The sequence below is a fragment of the Sciurus vulgaris genome (assembly GCF_902686455.1).
Source record: "Sciurus vulgaris genome assembly, chromosome: 3".
Taxonomy (NCBI): domain Eukaryota; kingdom Metazoa; phylum Chordata; class Mammalia; order Rodentia; family Sciuridae; genus Sciurus; species Sciurus vulgaris.
In genome coordinates this window covers 1,808,377-1,821,808 of record NC_136463.1, presented here as the reverse complement: position 1 = coordinate 1,821,808, position 13,432 = coordinate 1,808,377, and the positions used below count along the sequence as shown (strand labels likewise).

The 13,432-nt window shown below is 53.2% G+C and overlaps 1 protein-coding gene across 3 annotated transcripts in view; it reads left to right on the top strand.

Annotated features, from left to right (window-relative positions):
• The window catches only part of RPTOR (regulatory associated protein of MTOR complex 1), a 346,921-nt gene that overhangs the window by 281,202 nt on the left and 52,287 nt on the right, over positions 1-13,432 (top strand). For all 3 annotated transcript variants that reach the window (XM_079133423.1, XM_079133424.1, XM_079133425.1), the window contains 3 exons: positions 8,422-8,496; positions 11,146-11,211; positions 11,588-11,779. In XM_079133423.1, coding sequence (XP_078989549.1) covers positions 8,422-8,496; positions 11,146-11,211; positions 11,588-11,779 — 333 coding nt within the window. The remainder of the gene's footprint in view (positions 1-8,421; positions 8,497-11,145; positions 11,212-11,587; positions 11,780-13,432) is intronic.

The following is a 13,432-nucleotide window of genomic DNA, read 5'->3' as shown; positions in this document are numbered from 1 at the left end:
GTTCTGCCAAATACCAAAGTCAGCCGTGATGGCTCAGGAATGAATGACAGTGTGGGACTGCCACACAGACCCATGATCACTGGAGCATCACAGACAGACCTAAGTGGATGTGAAACGTGAATGGTAGAGACCCCACCTCGTGCCAGTGAGGCCGCCATGCAGAGTTTCTGATTCATGGTGTTGGACGGGGAGGCAGTTACGGTTTGATCTTAAACGTCCCCCGGAGGCCCTCGAGCCTTTGCTGCTGGGAGGCAGTGGAACCTCTAAGAGGTGTGACCTCATGGGAGGTCTTGGTCACTGGGAACATGCCCTCAAGGAGATACTGGAAAGCCAGCCCCTGCTACTTCCTCCATCTTTGCTTCCCAGCTGCCATGGGATAAGTAGTTTGATCTACCACTTGCTTCCACCATGATAGCCTACCTTGCCATAGGCCCAAAAGCAGTAGAGCTAACAACCACAGAATGAAACCTTGAGCCAAACTAGACCTTTCCTCCTTGTACATTGATTTGCTCAGGTATCTTGTCACAGCAGTGGAACACTAACACAGAAGCTAGTGCTGAGCACCATAATTATAGAGAATGTGTTTTCAAATATAAAAAGTGAAACCATAAAAGTGTTAGAAGAAAGCCCAGATGTGTTAGCTTTCTCTTTGGTATGATCAAAATACCTGACAAGAGAACTTAGAAGAGGAAACATTTATTTTGAGCTTACTATTTCAGAGATTTAGTCCACAGTGGGCCAACTCCATTGCTTTGGGACCAAGGTTAGGCAGAATATCATGGCAAAAGGGCATAGAGGAAAGTCAAGTAGCCAGGAAACAGAGGGATAAGGAGGAGCCACAGGAAAGATACATCCTAGAGTCCAAAGACTCAACCTAGATGTCTGAAAAGTAGCAAACCTGGCTGCATTCACCCAGTGACTCACCTATTCCTGCCGTGCCCCACCTGTGCAGTTACCTCGCAGTTAGCCCAGGATGGACTGATGAGATTACAACTCATTATCTAATGATTTCGCCCCTCAGTATTCCTGCATTAATATAGGAGTTTTGGGGGGACACCTCACATCCAAACCCTAACACTCCATCTCTGGCCTCTAAGAGCTTATGTCCATCTCACAATGCAAAATGCATTGAGTCCATCTCCAAGAGTCCCACAGTCCTAACACTTCCAGCTTTACCCAAAAGTCCAGGTCCAAAATCTCATCTGAGACACAAGGTAAATTCCTGGCTTTGAGCGCTCCAGAGAGCCAGAGCCAGTCACATAATGACATATTAGAGTGGCGGAGAGTGAACGTCCCACTCCAAGAGGGAGTTTAGGGGTGTGGACGGAAGAGAGGAGACCACAGCAGGCTGAAAGCCATTGGCACCCTCCTGCACCGCATGGAGGACCACGGCAGCAGGTCGTGCTCTGCGAGAGGCTCAGGCAGCCCCACCTCTCGGCCTCACCAGTCGTGGCACACGTGGCCTCCTCTCAGCCTGGCCCTCCACAGCCCGCAGGTGTCGTTTGTGTTTTTCCAGACAATCCACATTACCAGCCTCTCTCAATTCCTAGGATCTCTGTTCCAGCTTCACCTTCATACTTCTCATGTATCACCCACTCAGGGGCAGCCCGCTGGGACTCTGACCCTGATATACTTTGCCTGGCCTCCCAGGCCTTCCTTGGAATGCATTCCTGCAGAACCAGCTCCATGTGGATGATGCCAAGGTCTGCTGCCAGCTCATGCCACGCTTGGGCTCCCCGGGATCACAAATGCAGTGGCTTCCGTGTGCCTAGGTGACTAAGCACAGTGAAACAATTTCCTAGCCCCCGCCCCATGCAAGCAGGGTGCCCCCACAATCTCTTCTCAAAGAAATTTTCCCTTCTACCCCTTGAGCCTGCAGTGGGTATGGTTTTGCTACCAGCAAAATCCATGCCACTGACTGAATACTGTGCTGCCTTGAAATTTCCTCCATCAGGTTAATGAGTTCATCACTTTTAAATTCAGCCTCATACAAAGTCTCAGGACATGGGCTAAATGTAGGGGAGTTCTTTGCCAGAATGTAACACAAATGGCCTTGAGTCTACTTTCCAATAGTCTTCATTTCCCTCTGAATCCTCATGAGCAGTCTTTATTGTCTGTATTCCTATTTTCATTCTGGTCTTCTGAGTTTCTGTCAGAATCACATATTAAGCTCTGCTTACATTTTAAGACTTCTCTAGTCTGTATTTTCAGACTTTTCCAAACTACTCCTACAAGTCAGCTGCAAAGGATTTTGAACCACATGGTTAGGTTAGTCACAGCAACAACCTTACTCCTTGGTACCAATTTCTGTGTTAGTCACCTTTGCATCACTGTGACCAAAATACTGACAAGAACAACTTTGAAGAGGAAAAGTTTATTTTGAGCTCATGATTTCAGTAATTTAGTCCCTGGTGAGCCAATTCCATTGCTCTGGGCCCTAGGTAGGACAGAACGTCATGGCAGAAGTGTTTGCTCAGTTCATGGCATCCTGGAAACAGCAGTGGAGGCTGCAGGGCAGAGCACCCTTCCAGCGTACACCCCAGTGGCCCACCTCCTTCCGCCACGCCCACCTGCCCACAGATACCAGTCAGTCCATTGAAACTAGGTTGGGCTGATTAGGTCGCGGCTCTCATGACCCAATCACTTTACCCCTGAATGTTCCTGCACCATTAACACAAGAACTGTGGGGGGCACCTCATGTCCAAACCTAACACCAGACAAGTTCTGTTTTAGCCTTCAAATGATGAAGGCCTTTTAACCAAGACTCGACCTGGATGTCTTTGAAAAGCAGCAGACCTGACAGCATTCAAGTAAGGACTCTACACGAGCTACGTTAGCATTGATTAATCAGTCTACATTAGCACATGAGCCGAGAGGTACCCTCCCCAGGATGGGTGCCCATCAGCTGCGAACGGCAGGGTACACGTAAGACTGCCACACAGCACCCCACGAATATGGGATCACAGGTCCAACTAAAGAGCTCAGAAAGAAAGAGAAGCAAGGTACAGAACTGGATGTAGTGGGTCTTTTTATTTAAGAAAAGGGTGGCTGGGACTGGGGCTGTAGCTCAGTGGTGGAGCACTGGCCTAGCATGTGTTAGGCACTGGGTTTGATCCTCAGCACCGTATAAAAATAAATAAATAAAATAAAGGCATTGTGTTCATCTACAACCAAAAAAATATTTTAAAAAGAAAAGGGTGGCCAGGTGTATATATCCATGCTTACATTCTATAAAGAAAAACATTAGCAGGTTGCCGCATGGCCCGCCTGTAATCCCAGTGACTCGGGAGTCTGAGACAGGAGGTTTGCAAGTTTGAGGCCAGCCTCAGCAACTTAGTCTCAAAATAAAACACAAAAGATTGGGGATGTAGCTCGGTGTTAAAATACCTCTGGGTTCGATCCCTAGCACTGAAAAAGTATGTATTTTTAATTAGAGGAATAAATAAGAAACTTAGTTCTGATCCCATGTAGTGGCAGAGGAAGTAGATAAAGCCAGGGACAGTGGAAGCCTTCATCAGTGCCTTTCTGACACTTCTATGTTTTAAACTTGAAAGTGCCACAATTATAATGTGTCCAGAAAAAGCAGATCTAAAGCCTGAAGGTCTGTGTATATGCTGGTGACTTCGTCACCACTCAGTCACCACATCTGTGGCCTCGCTCCTTTTTTCTTTTTTCTCTTTTTCGGTGGTGTCAGGAATTGAACCCAGGACCTTGTGCATGCCAAGCAAGCACTCTACCAACTGAGCTACATCCTCAGCCCCTTCTCTCCATGTTGACATTTACCTTGGATGGCACATATAAGGAGAGGGTAGCCAAAGGGCTTTTTAAGTGTTTGAAGTGAAGAGTCACTTCTGGAAAACGGAAATACCTGTCTGTGTTAATGTCTCGCCTCCTTGGTGGGAGGGAGATCAGGGTTTGAGGCGAGGCGGATGGCGACTTGAGCTTCCTGATAGGGGTTCCGCCGAGTCTGCGAAGAACAGGGACCTATGGTGAGCAGCAAACGACTGCTCCCAGCTCTCCCTGTTCCAGGCGCCACTGCTTAGATCCGAGGGCACAGAGCCACTGGGTCCTCCCCGTCCTCCCAGGGCTGGCTCGGAGTGCTTTCCTCTTGCTGGAAGCTTCCTTGTAGCTGCAGGTCCCTCCTCCCTTCCCCGGGCGGGCCTTGGTCCCCAGTCCCCTTGCTCCTGGCCCCCAGCGTCTCCTGGTGAAGGTGCTCGGGTCGCAGCGGCTGCTGTCATTCCTCCTTCCTTAGGCCTGGCCACTTGGCGGTCTGTGTTCCATTCCCACTAGATAAACCCCATCCTCTGTTTAAAGGAGAGTTGGAGCGGGGTCTTCACGCAGCTCTTGCCAGATCACTTGGAGGGTGGCCTGCAAGCGGGCCCTGGGCCCTGGGCACCTCAGGCCAGGGCCTTGGCCGGGCTTCCTCCCGCTCCCTCGCGGGGTCTGTGGCAGGCCTTCGAGTCTGCTATTGCTGCCGCCATGTGCATTGCCCGCCCGGGCCCTCCCTTGTCTGCCTGTGCTCTCATACCTGGAACCTGAGGCGAGACTGAGGCAAGACCCCAAGGCGAACAGGGCCGCTTTCGTGTGGGGGAGGGTCGCTGGAAAACCATCCACTGTTCTACTCTCCTCTCCTCCCACTTCCTTCACTCTGGCCTTAACAGGTCATCGCAGCACTTGCTCTGGGGAGGCCTGGGAGGTGCAGCCTGGCAGGCGGGGCAGCCAGAGCCCCACCTCTGCCGGCCAGCTCCTCTCCAGCATCTGTGTCCTGGCTCCCTGTCCTTGTGGTTCGAAGTCTCGCGTTCCTTTCGGCTTCATGAGACCCTGGCTTGGGCACTCGCCACTGTTGCAGAGCCAGGCCATCTGTGGGGCTGAGCCGCCATGGACTCTGAGACCACTGGTTCTTTGCCTTTCCATGGGAAGGTTTTCCATCAGTCACAGAACAGCAGCCAGGAGTTTGTTAGAAGGGAAAGGAAAAGCGGAAAGGGACACACTCAAGGACAAAAACAGATCCTTCCAGAGAGGAGAGGGACTCCTCCCGCTTCCACTAGCGCCCTCCAGTTTCCCCAGGGAGGTTTCCAGAGAGTCCCAACCAGGTCTGCCTCTCACTTCTGACTAACAGGATCAGACTTTCAGGTCCCCATTGTGCACAGCCTTATCCAGAGGTACCCAATAAGAACCCATGGGGGGGGTGCATTTTGCTCACATGATGACATGGTAAAGATTCAGAGGCAAGCCAGAACAGTGGCCACGCCTGTGATCCAGAGCTCGGGAGGCCGAAGGAGGAGGATCACCAGTTCAAAGCCAGCCTCAGCAACTCAGTGAGGCCCTGTCTCAAAATAAAAAATAAAAAGGGCTGGGGATGTGACTCAGTGGTTGAGCAGCCCTGGGCTCAAGCTCCAGCACCAAAAAAATAAAAAATAAAAAGATTCAAAGGCAATTCTGGGTCACCATTGCCTGTACATTGTCCTTAGAGATTTTGTGGTCAGTGGCCTGTGTGAAGGTCACAGAAGCATCCCCTTCACGGTCAAGGTGTTCTTGTCAGTAGGGAGGAGCTTCAGACCTGCATTCCTCCTGCAGATGACAGGTCGTCTGCTGAGAGTGTAGCATGTGCTGTTGACTTGAGCCAGGCAGGGCCAGGGTGACCTTAAGTAAATTGCTTTTTACAAGAGAGCATGGGGGTAGGGGTTAGCACAGGATGCCTGGTTTGAAGGGTCATCTCCCCACCCCCCTGCTCCTGCCATTTGTGTCTGTCTGCTACCTATCAATCACCAGCAGAGTTAACAAGCAGTAGGAGGTTGCACCCCACCCCCTTGGCAGGTGTCGCTGGGAAAGGGGCACAGAATTTTGAGTGTTATAAACCAAATTAAAAGACACCTGCCGAGCACTGAAATTGAAGGTAGGTGTCTGAAGGTGCCATTACTGCTGGCTCCTCCACGGCATAACCTTTTCCAAATGGAGAGCTTTTAATATGAACCTCATGATCACCAGGCCCTGATCTGGACTATTCACGTTAACGCTGTCGTCTCAGATCCTCTGGCTTAGGAGGCTGATTCGGAATTAGTAGGGTATGCCTTAATGACACTCATCACTCTTCAACAGGCATGTTTGAGGTGCGGCCCTTCAGCGTGTGGGCTTTGATTTGATCTGTCAGCCTTCCGGTTGCCACACATAAAAGCACCTCCTTTCTCAGAAGACGTCCCCATTGCTAAGGACATCTGCCACTCACTCCCGCCCTGGGGTGGGGTCTGTGCAGGGAGGGCAAGTCGTTGCTTTTTAGTTTTTCAGCAGCCTCAGCTAAGGCAAGGAATTTCTTGTTTCCTGAAAACTGCAAGCTTAATTGGCTTCCCTGGCTCAGGTTAAAAGCACCAGCCTGAGCCCAAGCCCCCTCTCCAGCCTCCCGCCCATCAGTTTATTGCTGCACCCACAACTCCTCATTATGAGCACCCTGGGGAGTGGGAGGGACAGGGGCTTCTGGGCTGCAGTTGCCAGCAAATTCCACCTGCAAATCCATTCCTCCTCTGTGAGCGGGGTCCCGAGGAAAGGAAAGGGCCATGCCCCTGCTGGGAGCCAGTGAATTGCGTGTCTCACTCTGTGCACGTTCCTTAATGTCCTCAGGGATCTTCCCGCATGTAGACCTCGGAAGCCCAGCTAACGCCATGTCCATGCTTCACGGGTCCCTTTCTCTCCAAGAATAATAGCATTCTTCAGGTGTCCATCACATGACAGTTTTTTCATAGCTCTTACATGACACACGATCTTAAATACTTTTTATTTTATTTATTTTTGTGTGGTGCCTCACATGCTAGGCAGGTGCTCTGCCACTGAGCCTCAATCCCAGCCCTGTTGGTTAATCTCTGCACCACTTGAGCACAGGGTCCCAGAGCCTCACTGGGGTCCCATGCTGGCAAGAGGGAGACCCTGGCCTTCAACCTGGGTTTTGATTCGAATCCTGTCCCCTTTCCTCTCTTCCTCAGCTCTGTGGGCCTGGAGCCCCCTGAGACATCGTCCTCAACCCCTGAATGTCCAAGGCATGATCATTTCATTCTGCCAAGAACTAGCACTTGCAGAAATGTCCTCCAGATCAGCCCGCCTGTGCGAGGTCGGGGCTTCAGAGTCCGGCCAGCCTCAGACAGGCTTCCTCCGCTGCGACCCCATGAAGCTGCAGTGCCTCAGACAGCAGGAAGCCCCTTTCCTCCCGAGCACCCATCTCCTCCCATCCCGTGTCCACAGGCCTCAGTCTTGCCCTTCACCCTCTAGAACACTCCTCATGTTGGGGGTCTTTGGGTGCTACCAGTTCCCACGCAGCTTCAGCTCTGATCTCCCTTTAAGCTCTAGGTCTTGTCCACCTCTGCTGAACGGTGCTGCTTGTGTCTCCCAGTCACCTCAAAGGCAGAGCACCCCCCAGTCTCTCACCCCTGAGCCCCTTGCCAGATGGCCCCCACCTCTTTCGGAAGTAGGCTCCCTGCCCCTCCATCTCCAGCAGTGCACTCCTCATGGACTCAGCCCTCTGATGTGGCCCTCGTGTGAGACCCTCAGCTCTAGTCTAGCCCCTTCCAGCCTGCCTTTGTTGCCACTGCAAGAGAACTTGGACCTGGGGCCCTGCTGCATGTCCCTCATGCCTCAGCTCTTGATGGCCCTTCCACGCCTCCCAGCCCCGTGTGACCTGTTCCTTCTGCCTGTTTCCCCTTGGTCCTGCCCATAGACAGACCTGCCTAGTCTTCAGCCTAGCTCCTGCAGACCACCTGCCTGCAAGTCCCTGGAGCTCTGGTCATGCCCTCGTGGGTCACCTATACATGAGCTGGCTCACATAGTAGGGACTCGGAAGCATGACAGGCAGCAACCACGCAGCTATCTGTGTTCACGGGTTTGTGTGGTGCTGAGAGCTGGAGCCAGTGCACCTGATAGCTGCTCCACACTCACTTGGGGTAGCTCGGCCTTTGATCGGGCTTGGGCCTCCAGGAGGCTCCTCTTAAAACGTGTCTGTGAGATATAATTTGTAAGTATTATATTTGCAGAGATGACTTTCCCTGTGTTTTGTAAGTTCAAGCAAAATCCCCTGAAAAGCTGTAGCAGGCCAGGAGCTGTGGAAATAGGTGGTACCCAGTGTAGGACATGACCAAACAGGACTGGGCCTGGGGGCCAGGGGGGTGGAGGCTGCAGCTAGCACTGCGGCCGGCCAGCAGCTGATAGCCTGTGCCCAGAGGGCTTTCCCAGACACACGGGAAGCTCCCCTTCTGGGGTCTGTCGGGCCCCAGCCCCTTCCCTTGGCTCAGGAAGCATGTCCATGTACAATACCCAAGCTGTTCCCAAGCACAAACGCCTCATGAGGAGCAGGACTCCCCACGTGTCCTCGTCACACTCCTAGGAGCCACTGGGGCCCAGCCGCACTCATGCTGTTCCTCTGTCTCCTTTCTCCTCCAGTCGTGCCAGGCTGACCTCGTGAAGGACAATGGCCACAAGTACTTCCTTTCCGTCTTGGCTGACCCGTACATGCCAGTAAGGACTGACCTTGTTTGTCTTTTGGATGGTCCTGGGATTTGGGCTCCCTCCGTCCACCTGCATGTGTGTCTGCACAGCTCCTCTAGCGAGGAGCAAGGTGGCGGTGGCTGCTTGTTCCTGGAACCCAGGCGCAGGACACAGGCTGCATCCTGTCCACGCCGTGCCCTTCCTGCCCCTAAGAGGACTTGTTCACCCTGCAGCTCCTTGTCCCCTCCTTAGCACCTGTCCACCAAACTGGACAGCCCTGCAAGCACACACACATCTGTGACTCAGGTGCCTCAGAAGCCTGGGAACGTGGCGGGACATCAGGAAGGAGGGAAGACAGGCGAAAAGAAGAGATGATTTAAATATCTGTATTTTAAATATTTTTATTATATTATTCAAAAGTTAGATATCCATGAATAGGGTATATACTAACTTGTAATAATGTTTCAGAATTGATTTTTAGGTTCTACAACTCCAGCCATAGTACAGAAATGAGATCAGAATAGATACCCCAAATAACTCTTTAACATTACTTTGCCAGAATATTTAAGTATAGCAATACACTTATCATCCCAGGTCACTTGGGTTGTATAAAGGAACTGTCATATGTAATTTCACCCTCTACTTGTTTTTCTAAACTAAATGATAAAAGAGAGAGAGAAACAGCAACAGTACAGACAGAACTTCTTACAACAGGTAACTGGTACTTACGTGTTTCACTTAAGTGATACATTTAAACACTACCACATGCAGTTTAGTATACTTCCTATGAGTCCTGGAAATAATCCCTTCCCGTTCTTCAGAGCAAGTGAGAATACAAACCCAGCAAAGGGGCAAGGGCTAAGCTGCAGTGGACAGGCCCCACTGCAGCTCCAGTGAGTGAGGATTTGAGGACGTAGCCAGGTTTGAAAGAGAGGAAATTCTCAAATGCCAGAAACCAGAGACCCGGGGAGTCCTGTGGGGTCTCCCGGGCAGTGCATTCCACACAGACCCTGCATCTACGCAGGATGAGGCCACAAGCAGGCGGCACTGCCACCACGCCCAGGCCCAGAGCCTGCAAGGTGTGCCTGGTACCCTTATTAACGAGATTGCGCAGAGCTGCCCTGCTTCTGAGAAGCTGACCACTTGTCCATGTCTGGGTAGAAGGAAAAGAAGGGCCAGCATGAGAAACCGAAACTGTGAGCCTGTTCAGCCTGTGAGGAGGACCTGAGTTGCTCCGCCCATGTGCATGAGCGCCACAGCAAGCCACTCCCAGACTCCAAGTCTCCTGGGGACTAGAAGATACAATCATGAGGCCTACTGTACCAGGGCCCAGGGACTATCCCAGAAGCAGTCCTGCCAGGTGCAGGCCTCTGTCAGGTGCAGCAGGAAGGAAAACTGACCAGGCCACAGTAGAGGGCTGCACCCCAGGAATGGAGGCTCACAGAGTCCCTGCAGAGACTGAGTCTGCTTAAATGACAGTGGCAAAGGCCCCAGGGAAGACACTGTGGTCTAAGTGTACCAAACAGTAGATCTGGGTGTTGTTTTTTTCAAAATAGTTTTTTGTCTGCATAAGAAGAAAAATACCTTGTGCTTTATACCTGTCCTCAAAAATGACAGGTTTTTAAATAGGAAGATCTGGGGGAAAGTAAAAAGTGGAACCTGTAACAGAAGAACAGACAGTGGCTGTCCTTGAGAACTCGGCAGGTGAAGTGGACTGTGGAGAAGCTGTGGGGGAAGGGAGCTGGTCAGAGGAGACCAGCCTGGCAAGAGCAGAACGCCGGCACAACGTCCACTGTGGCACACCCCGTTCCAGAGCCAGGGAAGGCAGCAGAGGAGAAGCCACGGTCAAGCACACTGTGGCTGAGAACTCCCCAAACCTGAAGGAGAAATGGGTTTTCAGGATTTCAGAAGCACAGTGAGTCTCGTGAAGGTTAAATAAAACCAAATCCACCCAGACGCACCTCAATGCAAGTAGCAACTGTCAGAGGCATGGAGGAAAGCCCCAGAAGTACCTAGACCCTGGGAAGGCCACCTGCAGGGCCAGCCTCCAGAGTGGTAAGGTGACACTTTCCACTTGTGACCCCCAGAAGGAACCAGCAGGCCTGTGTTTCAGTGAGGGACAGTGAGTCGAAGAGCAGGCTACAGGAAGCAGTGACCCACAGAGGCACTGGTAGACATGCTGGAGGGAACTAAGAGCTGACCGAGAATGTCAGTAGCTGCCAGAGGGAGAGATACAGAGCGCTGGATTCAAAGCACAGGGGTCACAGCTCACACGAGACTGCCCACAACCCGCATGCCAAGGTGCCGTGCAGAAGGTGAGCACAGGCAGACCTCTGGAGAGAATGAAGGCTGAGCCATCCATAGAGGACAAGAGTGGGGCGAAGTCAAGTTAGGTCGCAGCTCTTGTCTTGCCAGCGAGCTCCCCTAGCACTGGGCAGGGGCCAGGCCACCGCCCACTGGCCTTCCCTGGGCCCCACTCCTGGCATTAGCAGGTCAGGGGCAGTCTGCCTACCCGGCAAGCCCAAACCTGCCCTCACCCTCTGGGTCTTGCTCATCCCAAGTCAGAAGACGGCACCAAGGCGGCCCTTGTTCTCAGTCAGTGGGAGTGTGGTGCTGTGTGCTGGGGACCAGGAGCCCACCCCAGGCAAGTACACACCAAGGCTGGCTTTTGTTTTGCAGGCTGAACACAGGACCATGACAGCTTTCATTCTTGCAGTGATTGTCAACAGCTACGCCACAGGGCAGGTGAGTGTCCCCGTAGCTGCAGCTCCACTGAGCCCTCTCCTGGCATTGCAAGGGAGGCCAGCTCAACCCTCATGTGCCAAAGAGCAGACCTGTCACCAGGCTGCCACATTGACACAGGGCACTGTGCCCTGGCAGTCTGATGGCCCATCAGCCTCAGAGAGTGGGCCAGCAGCCAGGGCTGGCACTGAAGGGGCACGATCAGCAGAGGCCCAGCCCTTTATTTAACTCAAAAGTTCTGTGGGGCAGATTGAATCCATGGGGTTTAAAACTAGGCAAGTGGAGCAAATCCTATGTTGTGACTGAGGAATCTTCCCCAAGAAACAGCCCAGGGTCTGAGGGCAGAGAACACCAGTCTGTGTTGTCCTGCCCTGTCCAGGAGGCCTGCCTTCAGGGGAACCTGATTGCCATCTGCCTAGAGCAGCTCAGCGACCCCCACCCACTGCTGCGCCAATGGGTGGCCATCTGCCTGGGCCGGATCTGGCAGAACTTCGACTCAGCGAGGTGGTGTGGAGTGAGGGACAGTGCCCACGAGAAGCTCTACAGCCTCCTTTCTGACCCTATTCCTGAGGTGAGTCGTCCCCGCGTGGGTGTTTCCAAGCCAGGCCAGGGTGCAAGGGGCACCTCCTGCCAATGTTCCTACCATTGTTTGTGGAAAGATCATGTTGGAACAATACACAGAGATTTGCCCAGGCTTGAGTGCAGCCTTATGTCCAGAAACTCCAGGGCCATGCAGAAGTCACTTGAGTGGGACCCTGGGACATCAGCACTGTCATGCACTGATGACCTTCCTGTGGACTAAGGGGCAGCCGAGAGTGGGCCTGAGCCCTGCGCTGCGGCACCCTGTGAGGCCAGGCTGGTGCTGTGGCCTGGAGCGGCCTGCACCCAGGCACCACCTGTTCCCTCCAGGCAAGGGCATCATGCACGGCAGCCTGGCTGGTGGGGGAGGGGGAAGGCTACCCCAGACCCCACCTGCTTCCTCATCCTGTGGGTCAGCTTGGAGGGGCTCCATGAGGCTCCCAGACCCGTGGTAGGCTGAGAGCTAGGACCTGTGGTGGCTCCAGCTGCCCTTAGGCTCGGTCTCTGAGGAGCAGAACTTGGCTCAGGCAGCCTGGCACCAGCAGTGCCCCAGGCCACTAGCCCTCAATGCCTCCGAGGATCAGAACGGGTTCTCCAGGACTCTCAAAGGGAGGGGTCCTCAGGAATATTTCCTCAGGGAAATATCCTTAATTTACTTCCCAATTTGTTCTCAAAAGGGTTTAAGGCATCAAACAAAGAAACAGGGTGACGTGACACTAGAAGTGTGCAGAGCAGAGGAAGAGCTGCAGGTGCTGGGAATGATGTCCCTCAAAGACTAGGCCAGAAAGAGAGGCGGGCCCCTTGCAAGTTTGCCAGAGGTGGCCATGGAGTTGGTCTGAGGGTCCTTGCAGCCAGGAAGACAGAGCCTTCCCAGGCCTGTGGTCCCTGTGCTGACTGAGGGCCAATGGTCATAGAACATGGCAGCTGTCCCAGCCTGGGTTGTTCTGGCTGATTCTTATGGGTGGTCTGGGGCCTCAGGCAGGGTCCTGGGCTCTCCAGGGCAGTTGCCCAAGGCCAACCTCCTCATGTCTACTACATGCGGACTCAAACCAGATTCAGAACCAGCGTCCTTTCCCCAGAACTGTGTAATCACTGAAACAGTGCCCGTGGGTGTGAAAAGTGCGTTTGAACTATGAAGACCAAATGTGGCTCTGAAACATAAGAGCCCATGTAGAGGACTCGGGAAATCTCCCAGGCTCAAAGGGCAGGGCCAGGCAGGGCTACGCTGGGGCAGCCCCTGGGACAGGGCTGGCAGAGCTTGGTCAGACCAGACAGCATTTTCATTCAGAACGGAGCTTCCTTTTGTGCAGGTTCTAGCGCAACCAGGAAGTGGCTGCATGTAGTTGCTGGTTGATGCCCTCCCTGCCCCAGGAAGTGGGCCCCGCTGCATTTCAGCCAGCTGCTTCCTCGCCCTTGCTGCTCGGTCAGTGGGGACTTCAGTGGGCAGGCAGCCTCCTGGGTGAGTCTGGACTGCTCTGGAACCCTGGTGATGTCGGGGCCACCGTGAACGCTGGAGTGGGGCCGCACAGAGTGGTCCTGCCTGCCGAAGCTGAGATCCCACAGCAGGCAGCTGAGTGACCGTGATGCCAGGGTGACAGTAAGGCCTCACTGGGGCCCTGCCAGGCCATGAAGAATGATGAGCTCT